The sequence below is a fragment of the Euprymna scolopes genome, chromosome 39, assembly GCF_053919585.1.
Source record: "Euprymna scolopes isolate OS-2025 chromosome 39, ASM5391958v1, whole genome shotgun sequence".
In the NCBI taxonomy this organism is placed as follows: domain Eukaryota; kingdom Metazoa; phylum Mollusca; class Cephalopoda; order Sepiida; family Sepiolidae; genus Euprymna; species Euprymna scolopes.
In genome coordinates this window covers 3507381-3531770 of record NC_136520.1, presented here as the reverse complement: position 1 = coordinate 3531770, position 24390 = coordinate 3507381, and the positions used below count along the sequence as shown (strand labels likewise).

The 24390-nt window shown below is 33.2% G+C and overlaps 1 protein-coding gene across 1 annotated transcript in view; it reads left to right on the top strand.

Annotated features, from left to right (window-relative positions):
* LOC145263613 (transformation/transcription domain-associated protein-like) overlaps positions 1-24390 on the top strand; it is a 334985-nt gene that overhangs the window by 160452 nt on the left and 150143 nt on the right. Inside the window, exon 46 of the mRNA XM_080120456.1 lies at positions 1788-1877. Within this exon, the coding sequence (XP_079976582.1) occupies positions 1788-1877 (90 nt within the window). The remainder of the gene's footprint in view (positions 1-1787; positions 1878-24390) is intronic.

Here is a 24390-nt window from a genome sequence, read left to right as displayed (position 1 = left end):
TACATTCTTTAAAACGTGTTTTCAAACCTACTTATTCTTAGTATAATGAAGCTGTCATGTGTACGATTCCTGCATGTACAGTCGTGACCCCCCCCCTACCCCACGTACCAATTTTTTAATTTTGACCCCTTAGCAGCCCTTTTTCGGATGAAAACTGAATAAAGTTTTCCACATGTCTGAATACTCTATATACCAAATTTCAAGTCTGTAGATCAAAAATTTGTTGAGTATATAGGTTGAGAAATGTCCTCACACACACACGTTCTTTCTTTTATAGATATATAGACATATAAAAATTCACTTGCGATCTTTTTTTTTTTAAACCTCGATTGTTTTTTTTTTGTTTTTTTTTTTTTATCCGATTGTTGAAGACAAGATGCAAGCAAACAAGGTCTGCAGAGTTTTATAATTCTACTAGCATTTCAGCCCGGCGTTGCCCGGGTGTTTAGAGGTTTAGAGGTTGAGCAAAAAAAAAAAAAAGCGGCCATTTTTTTTTTTTACTTTGATTCCTATTAGGATCTCTTAATAACTTGATTTGAGCCCAAAACAAATGTTAAGTTAGATCCAAGGAACCTATATCTAAAATTTGAAGTGTTTAGACCAAAAATTGTCGGAGGTAGAGTTCTCAAAGGTCAAATCGTTCAACTTTTACCCCTTAACAGCCAAATTTCTGGCCAAAAACGGATCACAGATTTTCCCAAATCTCAGTAGCCTGTATATCAAATTTTGAGTCTGTAGACTTAAAATTGACAGAGTTATTGCATAGGGAAATGTACACACACAGACACATGTTCACTTTTATAGATATATAGATATGGTACTTGTACGGTTTAATCAAGACATTAAAAAAATGAAAATATCAAAAAAAAAGTTCATATTTTAGATATCCATTATGGAATGAAGTTATCCAAAAAAAATATTTCACTTAATTTCATCAAGTAGTTCTAAATTTTTTACAGCGATTTTAAAAAAGGGATTGCAGGTGAATTTTTATATGTCTATATAAAAGAAAGAATGTGTGTGTGTGAGAACACTTCTCAACCTATATACTCAATGAAATTTTGATCTACAGACTTGAAATTTGGTATATAGAGTATTCAGACATGTGGAAAACTTTAATCAGTTTTCATCCGAAAAAAGGCTGCTAAAGGGTCAAAATGAAAAAATTGGTAGTTGGGGGTTGGGGGGGGTCACGACTGCATGCATGAATCGTACACATATAACAGCTTCGTTATGTTAAGAAATTTTTTTTGTTATGATACCGAGCAAAATATTCAATTTTTAGGAAGAAAAGTTAGTATTAAAGATGGGGAGGGAGTGTTGGCGCTTTAAACTGAGTTATCTCCCCGTGGCGTGTTCAAAAAATTCAAAGATGGCTACCTTCAACGAGCTGTCATAAAAACATTTTTCTGCCGTAAAAAAAAAAAACTACTCGATCAAATTAAGTAAAAAAATTTTTTTTTTTTCAGAGATCTTCAGTCCAAAACAGATACGTACAATATAACCTTTTTTTAACATTTTCATTTTTTAATGTCTTGATTAAACTGTACAAGTACAATTTTATATATTTACAAAAATAATTCATGTGTCTGATCTTTTAACTATCATGTTTTGAATACATGACAATCTTTAGTTCATTAAAAAAAAAAAAAAAAAAAAAAACATTTTATTTACAAACAATTGTTTCTGCCAATTTTTGCAAATATTCACATTTATGGTATACAAATTTAACCGAACCTTCAAGAAAAAATTTTTTTTATTCATTTTTTTATTCTTTTTTTTTTCAGACGTATCCGGTGGAATGGAAACGAGAAGCTTTCTTTTCTTTTGTGGATTTCTTCCACATCAAAAATTATCCGCAAGAACTGAAAGCCAAAGTAAGTACAAAGCAAAGACAATGTTCGTTAATATTTTATTAAATCACTGCTAAAAAAAATGGCAACGAGTTTCTAATTTTATTTTATGCCGATGTGATTCTGTCCCCCCCCCCCACACACACACACACACATTTTCAAGTGTTGAAAAGTGGGGGAGAAAGAAAAAAAGTATGAAAAAGTGAAGGGAGAAATGGGTTTATCAGCAGAATAATGGGCAGGAAGTTGTTAACCAAAGTACACAAATGCAGCTGAAAAAGGATTGTTAATCAAGGTGTGACAGAAGATTGGATTTTATTTAGAGCCAGTTTATGTATCGATAAATATGAAGACAGAAACTGTTTATGGACAATCTTGGGTTTGCGATGGTTGAGTATGGTGTCCGGTTAACGACAGTTGCCAATTGGATATCATAGATGCTTGGACCAGGCCGAGAAAGCCTTGCGAAATCAAAATAAGCTGATATCAACTGACTCTGTCCTGAGAGAAATATTAAGATATGAATGGTAGCACTTGGAGAAAAGGCCTCCAAAGTTTTTGAGGGGAGGAAGGGTATATTGCTGTACAGGCGAAAAAAAAGAAAAAAAAAAAGATTTTATTTTTAATTAAAAAAAAGGAAAAAAAAGACAACCTTTACTCATTAGTTTTTTTTGTTTTTTTTTACTGAAAACTGGTTCTTCAAAATCTCATTCTTTTTATCATTTTTCCGAACAAAAGAGAAAAACCACTAGTTTCACACACTTCCATTTTTAAAGATTTTCCTCAGTATTTTTACATTTGACATAACGACTCGAATCGGATTAAAGGCTTCCGCATTTCTACTAGTGTTAGGACGAGGAATCGGGAATCGTAAAAATCAACAAATTTGGGGGTCTCGGAATCGAAAAATTGGTGCCTATTTTCTGATGCCAAAACGATTCTTTAAATTGTCTTTTTTTATTTGAGCAGAATCTTCCATTGCTGGTGTTAATGATAAAAAAAAATATTTATTGATTTTAAAATTCCAATAAAGCTAAAATCGATAAATCATCCTTCACAAGATTTTACGTTTAGGAAAATATCTGCACATTTAACATTTTAATAAGAGTCCTAGCCACCACCTTTTTTTTTTTTTTTTTTTTTTTTTTACAGAAATTGGGGAAAATAACAACTTCTAAAGTTAAATAAAGATTTATAAAAGTATCAGAATCTGTAATTGTACCGGAATCAGGAAAAATATTGGAATCGTCCTGTAACTAATTTCTACTCCCCTCCCACTTCCTTAAAGCAAAAATATTTAAGTGAGGCCTGAAAAAAAAATCGTTAGAATCCACAGGAGCGCTACTAAAAGCAATGGTTAAAAATATGATTATAGTTATAAATTGTATATTTACATTTAAATTTTTTTTTAACTCAACATGTAGTTTGGAGACACCTGGCTTTTTTTCTTGTTTTTTTTTTTACATGGGAGTCACCACTTATCAAGGCCCGAAGGCCACTCAGGGATAAGGGTTATTGCGTGTACAGTAATCAATGAGATAGTATTGTAGTAATCATTAGTATTGGGGGTTTTGATAGTGTCTTACTTAAGGGGGTGGTTTGTCAGGAGTTTGTTTATGTTGGACTTGAAGACGTCCAAGTTGTAGTCAGGTGGGAAACAGGCAAGCGGCAGAGAGTTCCACTGGCATGCAGTTCTAAGAAAGAAGCTTTGCTCATGGAATCTACGTTTGGATTTAGGCACAGATAGAGAGTGGGGAAAATTATTGACAGTAGTTTCGGCCAGACGGGTGTTTCTCGTGAAAGATTGGCGAGGGGGGAGGGGCGATTGGAGCTCAGACGAGCACCTGCCATGGAAATAACGATAAAACAAAGACAGGCTCGCAACATCTCTTCTGTGGGAGAGAGGTTGCAGGGAAGAGAAAAGGGCATCCCCCACTAAACCACGAAGTCTATTTTGTACTCTGTCAAGGCAGGATAGGCTGTTTTTAGCAGCTCCTGCCCAGATGTGGCAGCAGTACTCGATCCTTGGATGTACTTGGCTTTTATACAGATAGAGCTTAGAGTAGTTTCCCACGATGGTGTCACACATGCACCCAGAACCCAACTGACATGAACAGAATGTGTTTTTTATGATTTTTTTTTTAGTAGTTCTACTTTTTTAATAGTTGTGAACCCGTGTGCACTCCCCTCCACAACTGCTAATGTGAGAGACGATGGTATGAAGACAGAAGATAAAAGAAATCCATGGCACATAACATTGGGGTTCGTGATGTTGTTGAGCAGAGGACCACATGGTAGCACACTGACGTGTCTCTAATGTCAGGAGTGTTGGTCAACCAATTGATGGTCAAGCAGATGATGTAAACTTGCATCTTGTGCATTCAACTAGCTGCGAACTGTGATCGTACTATGCATCGTGCCGAGCCAAAGTTGCTTGACAATCCAGTTGGTACTGCAACAAAGAATTGTCACGCCAAACAAAAACTATGAATCCAGTTTATAAATAAATAGATGTTTATTAAAAAAAAATTTTCTTGAGAATTGCAAGTGGTACCTGTTTACTTATGCGAACGATGGACTTGCAGATCGGTGCTTGATTAGATTAGAGTGAAACATCCAGGTTCCCTTACAGTCCGAGAGCCCCAAATGGATTGGAGAAGTGCACTCGTTCAAACTGCCTCTAGCTCACCTGAAAATTAGCTGGTCTCTTCCCAACATTGAACTTTCATCTTTGGCTGCTTGTTCTAACATGCAAACCGAAAAGCTTGACATAAAATCAACAGTAGGTTCTTTGATATGATAGGGGTGCATTCAAAATGAATGTTTCTGTTTAAAGCACAATTGGAGCATGATACTTGATTTTTGTATTTTAAACTTCAATTCAAGCCATTATTATAAGCATAATAATTTTAATAAAATCAAGTGTGTTCTCTACAGTGCAATGTAAACTACAATGTATTGTAGAATGTCACTTTGAGAGGCATGCGAAGCTTCCTCCCAGTGTACCGCAATAGATTCCCAACGAGCAGGCAGTCTATGTAACGCCTCGTTCGAGGAGGTGGCTAGGACTCTTATTTCACTGGATCTCGGCACGTGGTCGTCTAGGCTCCTCGGAGGTTGTTACATAATCTGGTATGCTGAAAGCGAATATTGAAGCGGCAGGCAGGAAGAAAGACAACTTAATTCTCATAAAATGATGTACAAATGCTTTTACAATTCTCATTCAGATTTTGTAAGTTCTTTTCAAAGTCTCAACTCTCTTCACAGACAGCGACCGACGGATGGATTAGGTGGGGAAGGGTCACATCTCTTCTCTAGTCTGATCTGAACTCTGTTCGACTCAACTCTTCTCGCTCTTCTGATTAATTTTCGCACGACAGTCGTATTTATAGTAAGGTAAGTGGATGGGGTAGTACTTCTCCCCAGCCAATAAGATTTCGCCACGAAATCTCCACGAAATCCTAAGCCCCAGGGTTTTGCGTGGGTACAATTCCCACTCTGAAATCTAAGTATGATTTTCAAGGACAGATGTCAATTCTGACATCCGACCCTGGGTTCATGTAAGGCCAGACAAGGTTCTAAGTGAAATTTCCTGTCGTCAACTTTTAGCCGTAAAAGTACATTTCTCTGATTTTCAAACAATATCTATTTTGACATGAAATAAAATATGTATATTTATCTTCTCTATCTTAAATCCTTGGGTTATCTGGCGTAACCCGGGAATACAAAGCTACCTCAGCATAGTTCTAACGCTTCTTAATGGGGGATTACGTTACACTATCTATTTCACCGATTTTGATGACAATAAAAATATGAGAATGGGAAACATTCGTTGATCATCGTTCAATCTCAGGCAACATCGGATCTCCTTGTTGAATGTAAATTGTTTTCATGGTTAATACGTTGAAATGAGGGGGGAAAAAAAAATACAGAATCCCTAAAGATGTTTAACATAAAGATTATTTTTCTTTCAGATTTTGCAGTACATTATAATCCCCTGCTTTCAGCATGCGTTTGAACACGGCGAAGGTGAAGCCCTTATTGGTGGGCCCCCAAGTCCGGATCAGGACAATCAAGACAATGTGATAAGTGTGTTTATTAATCGAGTTATTGACCCGGAGAACCCGTTTGGAACGTCAGATGCTGTTCGGATCCTTCTCCTCCAGTTCTCCTCTTTGCTAGTTGAACAGGCGTCTCCTCATATCCATGATGCCGCTAACAAGTTTGTATTGACTTTTAGTGTTCTCTAAAAAACTGTTTTCTGCTGGAATTTTAGGTAATAGGTAATAGTCAGCTAATGTACTTCCTAACTAATAGTCGCATCCCCCCAGAGGATTACCAAAAACGGCTCTTTTAAGGGCTACCAAATTCTAAGTCTTTGTTAACATGATTTGTACAATAAAGAATTAGGAAAAAACAGTATGATCTAGTTTATTGAAAAAAGTGTGGCGCATTGGTTATTATTAATTAGAAAATAGAAAAGGAAAAAATGTTTCCATTTATTTGGCGGTCACTATATATATATATATATATATATATATATATATATATTGCATATTTTATATTGAAATTTTTTTCAGAAAATATAATTTTCTAAACAAAAATTTATTGTTTGAACAAGGAATTCAGCATTTCAAGTACTTTCTTTAATCCATGGATTTTCGATGTAAGGGTCATCTCCTCAGAGGAAAGTCGTCAGCAAAATATTTATTATGAATTTATATAATTTTGTTATTTAGCATTTACATTGAAAACAGGTTAAAGATAAAAATCTTTTAAAGAGACATTGTAAAGAGTAGTTGGAAAAGTGGATTGAACAAAAAAAAGAAAAAGGATATGGGGTTCCGGTATCTGATTAGGATGGTACTCCTGGAATAGAGAAGAAGTTTGTTTTTACGTTCCAGATTGGTTGAAGATTGTCACATTTTTTATGTATTAAATCTCATTTTTTGGTAATGTGAAGTCTGTAAAAATGTGGTTATGCTAGTCGAAATAAAAATCCCAATCAACAAAAATGGCCATGATAAATGCAGGGTAATTAGACGTTAAACAGGGGAAAACTTATATTTCTAACAGTGGAAATAAAAAATAAAAACTTTAAACAAACAAGCATTTTTTCGCTTTGCTTATTATACCACCTTCTTATTAAATGAAAAGAAAAATTATAATATCCTATTTATGGATATGCTGAGTGTTGTTTTATATAAAAACATTACTTTCCAAAAATATTTTGGAGGACTTCGAACCACGAGATTGATTAATTTGTGTTCTAACTCCTCTCATTCGAATATATATATATATATATATATATATATATATATATGAAAGTAAATTTTTAATGGCACAATGGCAAGCGCCCCTTTTGGGGGGACTGGGGGCTTCTACATTAATGAACCTTGTGCCTAACTTGTCTGTACTTGGGAGGTGCAGATGTGTTAAGCAGGTGCTTTGTGATTTTGAAAATGTTAGAATATATCAATCTGGCATGACTCGAGCCAAGAGTGACAGTTGTTTATAATATTGAACCAAGTCAAAACGATATAAGACCTTTGAATTTGAAAGGTCAAACCCGAAAGAACTCATGATGGAATACAAAAACAAAACAATGTTTAAACGTTATGAATTAAATATAATTCTATTGTTTTAAAACACTTGAAACTTGGATTCTCGTATGCAACAGACACAGATATAGCAGTTTGGTGTGCATGCAATGAGTTCACTAAATATGCTCCCTCATTGTTCCTATTTACAATGCCTCCCCACGGGACAGAGTTAGGCACCAGGGTCGTTTTTTAATGTGGAGAAAAGGAACAAAAATAAAAATTGTCCCAGTCGTGAAGAATTTCTCCTCCACTAACAGAACAAGAAATTGAAGTGCAGCATCTGAAGAACAGATGGTGTTTATTTGCTCCCCCACTGAGCAAATTAGGCACAAGGCCGTTTTTAATGTGAGGTAAAAACCAGCTCCCCTAAAAGTAGGCAAAAAGGGGGCACTCTGGTTACCAAAAATAATAATTGTCCCAGTATAGAGGGTTTCCCCTCCATTGACTGGTACAAATTATCTTAAGTGCAGTATCTGCCGGAACAGATACTACACTTTGATCTTGTCCCGAAGGCCAAGTTGTTAAATGTAAAATAAATCATATATTTTTATAAAAATGCATATGTTAGCTATTTTTGTACAAGCGTTTGATTTCAGCATGAGGTCCCTGGCATTAATTCCGACAATGCTTTAAGAACGCAATGAAGATGCAAGAAACGACCCATGCCTGCCATTATAGCCAACGACCTATCGACCCGTTGTGCTACATACAAGATAATGTCTAGGGATAGACACACAACATATATTGAAAAAAAAACCCAATTTATTGAACAGATAAACAAAATGTATTTACAAGAGAAAGGGTGTAAGGGAGGTAATCAGGTTTTTAGAGGCGTTTGTTGTTGTGAGTGGGTATTAAATTATATTATTTTGTTTATATTAAAAATGTTTTGATACAAAAAAAACTTATGGAAAAAATTTCTTTTTAAATTTTTCAGAAAGCAAGGAAATAAATTGAGGAGACTAATGACGTTTGCTTGGCCGTCTTTATTGCCTCGCAATTGTGTCGACCCTGCCAACAAATATCATGGACATTTATTGTTGGCTCACATTATAGCAAAATTTGCTATTCACAAAAGAATTGTCTTGCAGGTAAAATTGTTTTCCTTTTTTTTTTTACCTTTGATTCTTGACAGTATCTGTTTCGTAGTGCAAAAATCAATCACTTAATTATTATATCAATCAGTGAATCTATTTTGCCCTTAATTCATCGGAAGAAATAGCAACAATTAATCCATCAAAATTAAATGAAGTGTGATTGGACATGATTAAAATCCGAAAATTGGAAAAGAAGCTGCAAATACCTTAATATTTTTCCATTATGTCATTTATTCTCTATATTGCTCTGTAATTACATTGAGCTTGAATAAGGATAGATATATAAGAAAATATATTTCTACAGAAATATATATATATATATATATTTCTACAGAAATATATATATATAAAGCCTGACAAATTCTCATGAGAATAGAACACAGAATATTCTGTGTAGCTTAATTACCATATATATTTCACTACTTACTGTATGTATATATATACATAGATATAATTTTTATTTATATAGACAAATATTACGTGCTTGCTACACTGAACATGCTAATGTTTTGAAGCAATTGGTTTATTAAAAAAAAATTACCATATATATTTTCACTACTTACAGTGTATGTATATATATATATATATATATATATATAATTTTTAAGACAAATATTACAACAAATGCCTTAATGAATCTTGCTTTCCAGACTGCTGGAAAACTGCTTCTGTGGTACCAGTTTTCAAGAATTCTGGTGAAAGAATTGACCCAGTAAATTATTGTCTCATTAGCCTCCTCCCACTTTTTGCTAAAATATTTGAGTCCATAATTAACCAAGCTGTAGTCCATCACCTTACAGATGCTAAACTTCTGACCGACCAACAATATGAATCCACAGCAGATCTAACTGTAATCTCTGAATGTATATACCATTCACTGGATAAAGCAGGGGAGGGTAGAGCGGTAGTTCTAGATATATCTTAAGCTTAACTGGATGAGTTAACATAATTAAATCCTTCTTAGATAAGAGAAAAATTCAGGTTGTCCTCGACGGTCGTACATCTAAACAATATGATATAAATGCGGGAGTGCCTCAGGGGTCTATCCTTAGACATTTATTATTCCTAATATTCATAAATGACCACCCTGACAAAATTTTCTGTGAGATGGATATATATACGGATGACACCATGCTCTATAACAGGCATAACAGGAAAACAAATGAACACATATCTAAGGAAATGGCAGAAACACTAGAGGATGACCTCCAATCTGTAGTAGAATGGGAACAAAAATGGATGGTCACATTCAATGCTAAGACTAAACTTGTTTCCTTCAATAATTACAAGAAACCTTCTCTACCACCAATAGCAATGGCCAAGAACACATTACCCAAAAGTACTTCTTTTAAACTCCTCGGCTTAACGTTCACAGGAAACATGAGTTGGAAGAATTACATTGAGAGCATTGCCAGGACTGCTGCGAAGAAGGTAGGCTCTCTCTATCGTGCTAGAAAGCTACTAACGCCCGAAAGTATCTTGTACCTCTATAAGGCCACCATTCGTCCATGTATGGAGTATTTTTGTCATATTTGGGTTGGTGCATTTGCTACTAGTCTCTCACTCCTAGACAAGGTTCAAAAGAGAGTCTACAACCTGGTAGGTCCTGAACTGGCATCTAAGCTGCAGCCTCTGTCCCACCGACGAAATGTTGTGTCCCTCTGCTTGTTCTACAAGTATTTTAATGGTGAATGTTCTGACGAACTACAAGCACTTGTGCCCCCACGATGTAAATACCCTCGACAAACCTGACAAGCAGCTAAATCCCACCCCTACACAGTGGAGTAGATGTGGGAGAGCTTTCTACTCCAATAGTTTCTTCCTCAGAACCGCTAGACTTTGGAATTCCATTCCGGCTCCCTGCTTCCCCAACTGTATTGACATGCAGAAATCCAAGTGTAACGTGAACCCACATTTTACTGCCAACTTACATAGTTCCCCAGTAGCTTATGTCCCTGATAGTAGCCCCTTACACCAAAGTGACAATGTGGCTTGTTTGGGGTGAAAATGTTTTAAAAAAAAAAAGTAAGAAAAATAACTTTACTTTTGCATTATCGCTCTGTCTAAAAGGATATTGAGTCCTTGAGGAATATTTTTTTGTTGATGATTAAAAATTTTTAAAAATTTAGGGTTTGCTTTACAATCCAGATTCAAAAAAGTGGTAAAAATATCAAATATATAACAAATAAATGTTACCAAAGGCAAGATAAGTTACTCTTCTACCTATCTGGATAGGTTTTTAGTGTTTTTTACTTACTGTAAAATGTTTGTTTCAAACAACAATATCAACCGATTACACGAGCACAAGGAAAAATTTGTTATGCAGCCATTTTTTCTTATACTCATGTAACCAGTTGACATTACTCGTTTTTCAAGCTAGATATTAATTTTACATTAATTAAAAACACTGCTTATCCAGCTAGGTAGAAGAGTAATTTATCTTTCCCTTGGTAACATTTATTTGTTATACATTTGTTTCTTGACAACTTTTTCCGAATCTATGTGGATTGTAATACAAACTCAAAGTTTGTTTATTTTTATAGATTCCTTGATTAAATTTATATTTTATTTCTTTCAATTCAGGTCTTCCATAGTTTGTTGAAAGCTCATGCTGCTGAAGCGAGAGCTGTAGTCCGACAAGCTTTGGAGATTCTCACACCTGCATTTCCAGGAAGGATGGAAGATGGAAACGTATGCTTCTTTTCCTTTTTTATTTTTTTGTTCGATAAGAATTTAATTAAAATTTTTTTGTTCAATAAGAATTTAATTAAAATTTTTTTGTTCAATAAGGATTTAATTAAAATTTTTTTGTTCAATAAGAATTTAATTAAAATTTTTTTGTTCAATAAGAATTTAATTAAAAATTTTTTGTTCAATAAGAATTTAATTAAAATTTTTTTGTTCAATAAGAATTTAATTAAACTTTTTTTGTTCAATAAGAATTTAATTAAAATTTTTTTGTTCAATAAGAATTTAATTAAAATTTTTTTGTTCAATAAGAATTTAATTAAACTTTTTTTGTTCAATAAGAATTTAATTAAAATTTTTTTGTTCAATAAGAATTTAATTAAAATTTTTTTGTTCAATAAGAATTTAATTAAAATTTTTTTGTTCAATAAGAATTTAATTAAACTTTTTTTGTTCAATAAGAATTTAATTAAACTTTTTGATTAATTTTATTCCCACCAGATGAGATGTGGCAAAAAATGGAGGAGTCCTGTTCTCATGAAAGTTAAATCATACATATTATGGAAAAAATTTAATTTTGTTCGATAAGAATTTAATTTGGACACTCTACAGATTTCATATACATTTTTGGTCTTCTGACAAAAGGAGGATGGATCTGTGAATTCACCCTTGTCCGTTTGTACTTTTCTCAATAACTACGCCATAGAAATTTTTGAAATTTTGCACAAACATTAAACATGATAATAAAGTAACAGAACATTGCTCAGGACCGTATAAACAATGAGAAAATTGAAGTTGATTTTGAATATATTTTTTATTCTTAGAGGATTTTTTTAATGGCTATGTATCATTTGCTATTTTGAGCAAAAGAATATTTTACCTGCCCTAGGATGGGTATTACACATATATGAAATAATCACACCTTCCCTAAGATAGGTAATTTATAGCATGTATATGAAATAATTTTGCCTTCCCTAGGATAGGTAATTTATAGCATGTATATGAAATAATTTTGCCTTCCCTAGTATAGGTAATTTATAGCATGTATATGAAATAATTTTGCCTTCCCTAGGATAGGTAATTTATAGCATGTATATGAAACAATTTTGCCTTCCCTAGGATAGGTAATTTACAGCATGTATATGAAATAATTTTACCTTCACAAGGACAGGTAATGTACAACACATATTTAAAATAAATTTACCTACCTGCAGGTAATTTATATATGTATATAAAACAATTCAACATGCTCTTGACAGGTATTGTACAGCATATATAAAATAATTTCTCTTCCCACCAAGACTACCATAACTTTAAGAAAATTGAAATCATTTTTAGAAGATGAATCATTAGGATTTCCAAATTAATACATAAATAAAACTTTGGTTGCCTCCCTAGGGATGCCTTTCGGGTTAAAATGGCTAAAATTGACACTTTTGGTAAAAAAAAAAATTGATGCCTTGGATTTTTATAAAACTGCTTGAAAATTTGTAACTAACTAATTTCTATATAATTTTGTTTGTCTATACTTCACAATAACTCTTTGGTGTGCCCCAGGGGCTCTTTTAGGGCTAATAAAAACACTCCATTTTTGGGACTATTTTACCATATTCGTCCAAAATTTTCTGTGTATGTCTATTTAGCAGTTTTGCATGGTGTTGAACTCAAATTTAAATATGTTAAGGCTTTGAGGACTTTTGTGGCTTTCATTTTTGTCAGAAAATTCTGTATAGACATAAAAAATGAATTTAAAAACATGCTTAACAAGTTTCACCCCGAATATTTAAGAATTATAATTGCACAAAAACTTTCACATAACTGTCCGTTTAAAAAAAGACAGTATATAAAGTATTTTTGTTTTAAAACGAAACAATCCACCAGTACTAGATCGGCAAAACGTAAATATGCTCAACAATGTTATGTATAGTTCTTGAATAATGTACTTTATATAAGATGTGTGTATATATTTAGACAAATTTATTTAAACTTGAAGTAAATATTAATTTATAGCTGGCATACAGAAGTGCATCTGGTCTATTAAAAATCTTGCCTTGATTAAATAAATGACTTCCAAAGAAAATCCATTGCATTTCAGGTCATGTACTTTGAATAAAGCCATAGGTTGGTTTGAAAGTTTTCTTCTTTTTTTTTTTTTTTCTTTTTTTTTTTCAAATTTTTTTTTTTTTTTTTTTTTTTTTTTTTTACAAGCCATACAAAAACATGTAAAACTAGTCTTAGTAAAAGAAAAAAAAATATGTCGGACTTGTACGTAAAAAATTAATCCAGCTTTAGGTTAGTTGAAGCGCTTTTTATCCTTAGTAAGCATTCATCTAGGAATGGTGTTTCGATAAAAGCACTCATCCTCATCACCTAACTGGAATGGCATTCAGCTAACAACAAAAAAAAACAAAATCTTGTCTCAGCTTAGAAAATAATTTCTCGTGTAAAGCCGTGTAAAAGCCAAATACGTCCTAGGATGGAGATGACTGTTGCCACCTGTGAGCAGAAGTTGCTAGAAACATTTAACAACTGAGTTCACAATAGACTTCATAGCCTCGTAGGGGATGCTCTTTTCTCTTCCCGGCAACTTCTTTCCCACAGAAGAAACGTTGCAAGCCTGTCTTTGTTCTATTATTATTTTAAGCAAAAACAATACAATGTACTTAATTGTCTTCTTTTTTTTTTTTTTTTACACGGTGGTCACCACTTATCAAGGCCCGGAAGCCACTCAGGGATAAGGGTTATTGGAAGTACATTCCGTTAGTGTGGAGATTTGAAAGTGTTTACTTAAGGGGGCGGTTCATTAGGAATTTGTTAACGTTGAACTTGAAGACATCCAAGTTGTAGTCAGGTGAGAAGCAGGCAGACAGAATAGTTCCACAGGCATGCAGTTCTAAGAAAGAAGTAATATATCCAAAAATTATGAAATTTCGTAGAGTAGAACAACTATTGTTTTTAGTAAACAAAAAAAAAAAGTCCATCGCTATAGACAACAAATGTTTCAGCCATTAACAAGTAATCTAAAATAAGTTCAGAGTTATGTCCCCTGTGTGTAGACTCTTGATTCTTACCATCTACTTTATAACTTTATAACATCCAAGAAAAACGCAATTTTACCCAAATTTCTGTAAAAATTACTTTTAACTATAATTTTCTATTCGATTTTTTTTTTCTTCTTCATAATATTTGTATATATTACTATTTTCAGCATGACAATTCAGTACGTAATATTTTTTTGCTTAAAACGACATATTTTAAAACAATTGATCTGTCGACTCTATCTTAACAAGCGTCCTGAATTTTATCACGTACTTCATCCACTACGGCACAGGTCCAGTATGGGCGGAGAGGGTTCGATAGTATCAAACCAGTATGTAAAACGGATGCTAAACCGAATATGATCATGATGATGTAATAGAATTTTTTTTGTTGTTTGTGAAAATTTTGAATAACTTGTTTCAAATGATTGTGAAAATTTTGAATAACTTGTTTCAAATGATTGTGAAAAATTTGAATAACTTGTTTCAAATGATTGTGAAAAATTTGAATAACTTGTTTCAAATGATTGTGAAAAATTTGAATAACTTGTTTCAAATGATTGTGAAAAATTTGAATAACTTGTTTCAAATGATTGTGAAAAATTTTGAATAACTTGTTTCAAATGATTGTGAAAAATTTTGAATAACTTGTTTCAAATGATTGTGAAAAATTTGAATAACTTGTTTCAAATGATTGTGAAAAATTTGAATAACTTGTTTCAAATGATTGTGAAAAATTTGAATAACTTGTTTCAAATGATTGTGAAAAATTTTGAATAACTTGTTTCAAATGATTGTGAAAAATTTGAATAACTTGTTTCAAATGATTGTGAAAAATTTGAATAACTTGTTTCAAATGATTGTGAAAAATTTGAATAACTTGTTTCAAATGATTGTGAAAAATTTGAATAACTTGTTTCAAATGATTGTGAAAAATTTGAATAACTTGTTTCAAATGATTGTGAAAAATTTGAATAACTTGTTTCAAATGATTGTGAAAAATTTGAATAACTTGTTTCAAATGATTGTGAAAAATTTGAATAACTTGTTTTAAATGATTGTGAAAAATTTGAATAACTTGTTTCAAATGATTGTGAAAAATTTGAATAACTTGTTTCAAATGATTGTGAAAAATTTGAATAACTTGTTTCAAATGATTGTGAAAAATTTGAATAACTTGTTTCAAATGATTGTGAAAAATTTGAATAACTTGTTTCAAATGATTGGCTGGATTGAATCTTTAAATGTATTCTTTTTGTTTTTACAGGGAATGCTTGCACACTGGACAAAGAAAATAATTGTCGAAGAAGGCCATGCTGTACCCCAACTTGTTCATTTGTTGTAAGTATTGATGACATTGCAAAAAAAAAAAAAAAAATAACTTATTGCCTTGATTGTATGATTTTGAATTAACTAGTAGGGTTAGCTGGTGATACTCAAAGCAAAGTTGTAATTAAACCTTTCTATCCCTCTCTACCCCCCCCCCCTCCTTTTTCACTTCTTTTATATTGAAAATACTGCCCAGGTGTTTGGAGGTGTCTGTTGAGCAAGGAAAAAAAGTGGTAGTAGGCAGGCTCGAATTCGTACTGCGAAGGAGGAAAAGAACGTGAAAAAAAAAGTGACATCTTTGCTGTTGTGTCCATTGCTAAACCAGAAGTGACAAAGGTTTAAATTAAGGCTAGTCCATCGAAAAGAGGGAATGACTTTTGAAAATATTGGTAAAAAAAGCGACCCTACCCTGTAGAAAAGTGTCCAGTTGAGAGTGAAGGAATTAATGTTTTCAGCCAATTCTTCAATATTTGTTGTCTGAAGGGTCAAGCTTCAAAATGATACCAAGCTCGTGAAAATCTGTCTCAAGTTTTAGACAAACATGCATACATACATTTAAACAGACAGGTGAGATTTATATTATAGATGACATTGGAAACTACAAAACAAATACCCACAAAGATTGTATATAAAAGTAAAAAAAAAAAACCCCAAAAAAACTACAAAACAAAAACCTACAAAGTTGGTATATTTGACCATTGTTCTGAATCAATATCTAAAATATAGTTTTCAGTGTTATTTCCGAAAGAAAATGCTGACATTTTCCTAGACTAGTCTATTATACAACCGACAGTTGTCTACAGATATGTTCAGCTAGGCATCTCTTGGTGGCAGATCCTGGCCCAGTTAATCCTCAAAGAATAAATAATTATTTTCAAGTTTCAGATATTATTCATTCGGGGTCAATCAAGAATATATCACATTTGTGGGTGTTTTGTAGTTTTTTACTTTCAGCTGAACCTGCAAACAGACAACTGCTCTTTGTATAATACACTCACACGGTTACCCAGCATTGTCCAGAGTAAAAGTGTAATCTGTGTAAATGTATACATGTATGTATGTTTGTATGCCTCACAAAAACTTTCAATAGAGGCGACAGATTTTCACGAGATTGGTATCATTTTGAAGCTCAACCCTTTGGACGACAAATATCGAAAAATTGGCCCAAAACATTAATTCCTTCACCCTCAACTGAGCACTTTTGGGATGGCTTTTTTCGTCAATACTTTAGAAAGTCATTGCCTCTTTTCGATTATCTAGCCTTATTTTAAACCTACGTCACTTCCGGTTTGGCGATGGGTGCAACAGCTAACGTGTCACTTTTTTTTGCACTTTCTTTTCCTCCTCCGCAGTAGGGGTTCGAGCCTGCCTTCGTACTGTTTTTTTTTTTCTCTCAACACACACCTACAAACGCCCAGGCAACGCCAAGCACCCGGGTTAGTATACTTCTATTAAAACTACCATCTCTCTATTCGGCTCTCTATATCCCCCTTTCACAAACTGTTTACTCCCTCTCTCCTCATTCCCCTCTCCTCTGCCCAGCCCAGCCCATTCCTCTCTAGGTAGACATATGCATGGACAACTCTTTCATATAATAGACTACTCTAAAAAGAAGCTGGTAACCCTTTCCCTGACAAAATTTGTCTGAATTAACCTTCAGTGAATTCATGTTTTTTTTTTTTTGTTTGTTTTTAATTTTAGATATTGTTGATCCAGAACAATGTTGGTCAAGAATATACCAACTTTGGGGGGCTTTGTTTTGTAGTTTTTGGGGTTTTTTTTTTTTTTGTTTTTACTTTTATATACCAACTTTGTGGGTTTTTGTTTTTGTATTTTTTTATTTTTAACAACGTGCATGCACATTATGATAGTTTCACGTGACTGCGTTAATTGTAAATGAGTTCCTGGCAAATAAAACATTATCTAATATATAAATGGTTGTCTGTGTAGACAGACATAAAATGAATATTACAAAAAGTGCTTATCCAGTTTTAGCCCAATATGAAAAAAAAAAAAAAAAATTGCATGAAAACTATGTGCATGCTTGATAGGTTAAAAAAAGTATTTTTACATCTATAAAGTCAAATTTGATCGATAAGTGATTTCTAAATAATATTATGAATAAAACTTGTTTGAATTATGTCCTCAATGAAATCAGAAAATTATGGCCGAAACACTTTGCTGCTGTTAAAATGTTCTTTCTTCAAAAAAGAAATGTACTTAATGAATTTGCATAATTTTTGGTGGAACGTCTTTTAAATATGAGTATAAAGAGTAGAATGATAAAAATGTTCTAAAGAAAAGACTTCAGCTTTATTTTAAAACTTATCGAAAAAATCAATTCAGTTCACGCGACGATGTATTCAATGTAGCTGCCTATAGCCTCCATCACCATCTTGATACAGGTCCAGAACTGGAAGCATGCCTTTTCCATAAGCACTGGTGGGAGCTCGGCGAATACTCAATGATTAGGCTGCCTTTAGTGTTGTGGGAGGTCATGTTGGTGATGTTCTCGACATATAAGCAAACGAAGTAGTCCAGTGGGTTCAGGTTGGGGGAGGAAGGGGGCCACTGAGAGAAAGATACAAAGTCGTAGCACTCCTTCTGAAGCCAAGCCTGGGTCTCTTTGGGCTTGTGGGCAGGTGCTGAGTCCTGCTGCCACATTAAGCAGCGTCCTGATTGCACCAGGGGATCACCACACTCTTCAGCACATCCAGGTACAGTTTGGTGTTGATTTTCAAGCCGACTTTGAAGATGTGAGGTGGCATAATGTGGCCCTCACTTGAAACCACACCATAACCGTGGTCGAAAACTTTGAGCTATACCCGCATGCGTTAAATTGTCCAGATTTGAATTTTGAGGGTGCTGGCAATGGTCCTGTTTTCATAACTTGGATCAATAGAGAGCATGAGTTTAACGGTGGCGCATCTCCGATCTCACTTGTTGAACATTGTGTCACTTTCAGATACGATAGAAGGCTTCTATCGCTTTTGGGATTTGTACATAACTGGCCAACTAGTAGATGGTTTTCATTTAACAGAAATGGAATCATGTTGCCTTTTCTAGAGTGACAATTTTATCATTCCACCCTGTATAAAATTTTTTTGTGCTGTTTTTTTTTTTTTTTTTTTAATTTGTGATGGAGTGAGTATGGATGGATGATTTTTTTTTTTAATTTAAATAAAAAAAATAAGAATAAAAAATGAATTTAAAAAAAAATTTTTAAATAATAAAATAATAAAAAAAATATAAAATAATAGTAAAAATCCAATAGAAATAAAATCAAATATAAATAAAAAAAAAAAAAGGATGCAAGAAATGTGAAAAGAAAATAGATCAGACCAGATAAAGAAATCGTCAATAAATGATGGACATCTCATCGCAAAATATATTAATGCAGGTAAAAATGGTCACGTAAGGAGCTTAGAAAAGGAAAATATAAATGGTGACACAATAAGTTGAAAAACAAAAATGAACTGCGATGACTAAAATTAAAGTTATTCGTCTTATTTTTATTGTTCGGACTACTGTTCTCATCTTGAGTGTTTGCACAACGTTTCATTCGATGTAACCTCCGACCTACGTCATGTGTATCTTGTTCAACACATGAAGTCTTCATGTTGAATTTGAGAATCTGCATAGAATTTTGAACGCAACCCTTTTATTTAATCCACGAAGTTGGCATGCTCTCGTTCTGTCGGCTAAGTAATTCACGATTGTATACTGAACGTTGCCCAGCAACGAGGATTGAACCTTAGAAGGTTTTAAATTACTACTAAATTTACCAAGTGTTTTATCCGATATGCCACATTTCTTGCGGACAATTCTATGAATATAGGTAACCTTACTTTTAAGGCTCCCAAATTTTAAAATGGTTCCATTTCAAATTCTGTGCAAATTCCGGAGTTCAACAAAAATACACCCGAAGAAGGCCAAAGGCTGCATCGGCCGAAACGTTGTACGAATGACACAAGATAAGTTCAAATAATACAAATTGTCGTTTCAAAAATACCAACTTGAATCAAGAATTTTTTTTTTCTTTTTTTCCTGCAGACAATTAGTCGTTAGACACTACAAAGTCTACTATCCAGTTCGACATCATCTTATTCAACACATGGTTAGTTCGTTGCAACGATTGGGCTTCACTCCTAGCGTGAGTATCTTTGTATTTTGGAGAGGGGGAGGGGTAAATTTTTACATTTGGTCCACCTTCACAATTTTTTTGTTTAAAATGACAACTTTTAAAAGTTTTAGACTATACTGAGTAAGAAAATATTTAAATTTTGCAGACAAGTAGTTTTTGAGATATAAAGATCTGTATTATGCACTGTAATTCACTGGCGGCCATGTTTGTATGCATGTGCGATAAACAAATCTACTTGTCTGTAATTGGCACTGTTTCTTCGCAGAAATAAATCCACATTTGTTTTTTTTTTCACAACTGGGAAATTAATGTGTGTGCGTGTACAACTTTTTTCACTTCCTTGAATAATTTTATGTTAAGAACGGTTTTCAGAATAACCCCCCCCCCTCAACCTCCCTATGTTATTAACGGCTTTCAGAATAGACACTTCCATTTGGGAGGGGGGGGGGGAAATTATTTGCACCGACTTTAACTGATATTCGTTGTGTCGCAAATATTTAAAAAAAAAAAAAAAAAAAATGGTGTAGGTTAGTCTCAGTTGCAGAGAAGTAGATTTGTTTATCACACACAAAAATGGCCACCAGTGAATTACAGTGCATAATGCAGGTCTTTATATCTCGAAAATTTTCTCAGCAAAATGTAAATGATATTTTCTTATTCAGCATAGTCAAAAACTTTTAATTTTAAAGAAAATGGTGGAGGTGGACCTAAAAAAAAATATTACATTTCTTTTTTTCTAACTCACTTTTATTCTCTCATTCCATCGTTTATGTGATGACACTGAAGATGAACGTGATAGTCTGAAGAATCCAAATGATACGAGAAGTTTTAAGCTTTTAAATTTTGTGGATCGATTCTGAAGAAAAAAAAAACATTGTTTGTGTCACGACTAAACAAAGATGGCTGCCTTCCTCAGGAATGGTGTATACGTAAAATTTAAAGCCTTCCTCAGGAATGGTGTATACGTAAAATTTAAAGCCTTCCTCAGGAATGGTGTATACGTAAAATTTAAAGCCTTCCTCAGGAATGGTGCATACGTAAAATTTAAAGCCTTTAAAATTGTTTTTTTTTTTTTTATTTTTTTTTTTCATGCAAATAGGTACAAAATAAACAGGAATGGTGTATACGTAAAATTTAAAGCCTTTAAAATTTTTATTTTTTTATTTTTTATTTTTTATTTTTTTATGCAAATAGGTACAAAATAAGCAAATAAAAAAAGTTTTATTTGATTAATCGGTGCTAGAGCATTTTGTGAACCAAACGTATGTTAGCGTCCGATCTGGTTTGCTCGGATCTTGATGAAAACTCCCAGATGATGCAGAGTGTTGACGAGCAAATTTTACAAATGCTACGAAACAGAAAATGGCAACATTCATCGGATGCAAATTAAAATTTAAAAAAAATAAATAAATAAAATGACAATCATGTTTTTTTTTTTTTTTTTTTTTTTTTTTTTTGTCTCCCCAACAAAGGGGGCCCTGTTGGTGGGGCATTAGAATATGCCGACTGCCCCCCTGCAAAGGGTAAAAGTCCATCAATGGGGGTCCTGGATATGACCTTAAACTATATCCAGTGGTGAGGCCCCAGCTTGTGGGCTTTGGGGAGTGTGGAGCCCCCTTTAATTACCGTTGCTCCCATGTCCACTCTGACCCGGAGTGGTAGTACCTGCTAGGGTCCCAACTATGGGTTAAATAGAAACCGCCGTGAAAGCAACAAATATATTCTATTAAAAAAAATTTTCTTCCGAATCTTTGGATTCGGCATTAAATAACCCAAAAAGTGTTGATATGCCGTAAAACAACCAACCAACCGCAACAAAGGAGAAATTCACCCCTGTTTGTTTGTACTTTTCTCAATAATCATACTTTTTTTTTACGTTTTGCACAAACATTAGTTATGGTAAAAGTAACTTTTTGCCAGAATAGATTTTCCAGGATAAATCTGGTTGTCCCCATAGGGGTAAAATTGCCCCCAATTTTTTCCCCCGTTCGTTTGTATGTACTTTTTTCAATAACTATGCATTGGAATTTTTAAAATTTTGTAAAAGCATTAGTAATGGTGAAAGTAAATTTTTCATCCTTGCATGCTCTGCTTGCTTTTACCTTGCATGATTTAAAACTAAAAACTAAATTGTGGGAGGAGGTGGGGTAGTAGGATCAGTTCCTCCAAATCGGTAATGGTTGGAAACATTTGCAGCTATAGTCAGCGAACATGCTTCCTAATTTGTGATGTAATGTTAGCGGAATCGGTGACAACACAAAGCATTTCTTTCACTTCTATTGTTCTTCAGTGTTCTGAAGCGATTTATTGAAATGGAAGAAAAAGATATTAAAAGTCATACCATAAAAATTAATAAAATTATAAAAAGATAAAAATAACACAATTAGTATCTATTTGCACTTTTAATAACAAAATTAAAAAAAGTTTTTATTTTATTTAAAACTAGCATGGGTGTCCGGCGTTGCCCGGGTGTTTGGAGGTGTATGCTGAGCAAAAAAAACAAGTCAATTTTTTTAATTTTGACCCCTATTATGACCCCTTAACATTTATTGTTTTGTGTTCAAATCAAGTTATTAAGTTAGATCCATGCCCAAGGAACCTATATTTAAAATTTCAAATGTTTAGACCCAACATTGTTGGAGGAGTTTGGTAGAGTTCTCAAAAGTCAAATCGTTGAACTTGAACCTTTAACGGCGAAATTTCTGGCCGAAAACCGATCACATCGATTTTCCCAAATCTCAGTACCCTGTATATCAAATTTCGAGTCTTTAGACTGAAAATTGAGAGAGTTATTGTGAAGGAAAATGTGCAGACACGTTCACTTTTATAGATATATAGATTTATTGGAATAAAATGTAAAGTATACAATAAAATGTAAAGTATACAATAAAATGTAAAGTATACATTAAAAAAAATTATACAAATGAAAATAACACAATTAGTTTTTATTTGCACTTTTAATTACAAAATAAAAAAGTTTTATTTTAAGTTAAATTTTCTCCAAATTGAATGAATTTTTTTTTCTTCCATCTCAGCATTCATTTGAACACCGAAAACTTGCAGTGGAATTGTCGGAGGTGATCATTAAGTGGGAAATGCAAAGAATCAAGGATGATCAAGAACAAAATAGTGATGTAAGTCAGAAACATTTTTTTATCAACAGAAAGATTTAAAGTTTAAAAAATTTTTTTTTTTTTCTTTTTTACTAAATGCACTTCTCTCACATACGTAGCAATGTGATCATGTTTTTAACTCCAAACGATCTAGACTCTTCTAAATAGACCACACAAAACTTCTTGAATCACCACTCATCATAAACTCTGACACGAACAAGCTTCAAAATACCATAAGTTTTATTCCTCATCTTCCATTTAATATATTTGTTTGCTCCTCTTAATAGTGTTGAGCTTTTCTTATCTTGTTTTGCTTTGTTAAAGATATATTCTTTGATAACATAATTATATACACACGTATATATTTGTATGTATGTAAGAGGTGTGTTTTGAAGGCTTGTCAATGCAGGAATTAATCAGTCATTGCAAACAGATAAATAATACTTCAATAGTGTTCGATAGATATTTATTTTTGGTTTCAAACTGAAAGCAGCAACATAGAGTGGATATACATTTTCTACCTATTGAGAATGGGAGTTGCTCCCGAAAATATTCGAGGAATATACGATCTAGAATCAAGTAAATATTTATTGAAGACTTATTATTTACTAGCATTTCAGCCTTGCGTTGCCCGCGCGTTTGGAGGTATATGCTGAGCAAAAAAAAAAAAAAAAACGGTCAATTTTTTTGTTTTTAACTTTGATCCCTATTATGACTCCTTAAAATTTTATTGTTTGAGGCTCAAATCAAGTTATTAAGTTAGATCCATGTCCAAGGAACCTATATCTAAAATTTCAAGTGTTTAGACCCAACATTGTCAGAGTTTGGTAGAGTTCTCAAAGGTCAAATCGTTGAACTTTGATCCCTTAACAGCCAAATTTCTGGCCGAAAACCGATCACATAGATTTTCCCTAATCTCAGTACCCTGTATATCAAATTTCGAGTCTGTAGACTAAAAATTGACAGAGTTATTGCATATGGAGATGTATACACACACACGTTCACTTTTATAGATATATAAATTGTTTTTATGAGAATTTTGACTATTCACAAAAAAATCACGTGAAACAATTTCAGCAAATTTTCATGTTTTCTTTTTGTCTTTTTTTCAAGGCCCTGCGCAATGCAACTGATGTTAATAAACCGATTGATAAGCAGTACTGTGATGCAGTTGTGAACTTTCTATTAAGGATTGCTTGTCAGGTAACATTTGCATCAGATGTGAAATCTGAAATCTTGAATCTGTAGCAGAAATACTTTTTTTTTTTTTTTTGTTGTATCAAGAAAAAAAAAATTGGAATTATGCTACATTTTTTTTTATTCCTGGAAAACAATCTTTTTTCTTTCTCCTCATTCCATCTACCTTTTTTCTTCTTCCCCTCTCCTCTGCCTTATATTATTTTCCTCTCTCACTCTCTCTTCCCTCTCTCACTCTCTCTCTTCCCTCTCTCACTCTCTCTCTTCCCTTTCTCACTCTCTCTCTTCCCTCTCTCACTCTCTCTCTTCCCTCTCTCACTCTCTCTCT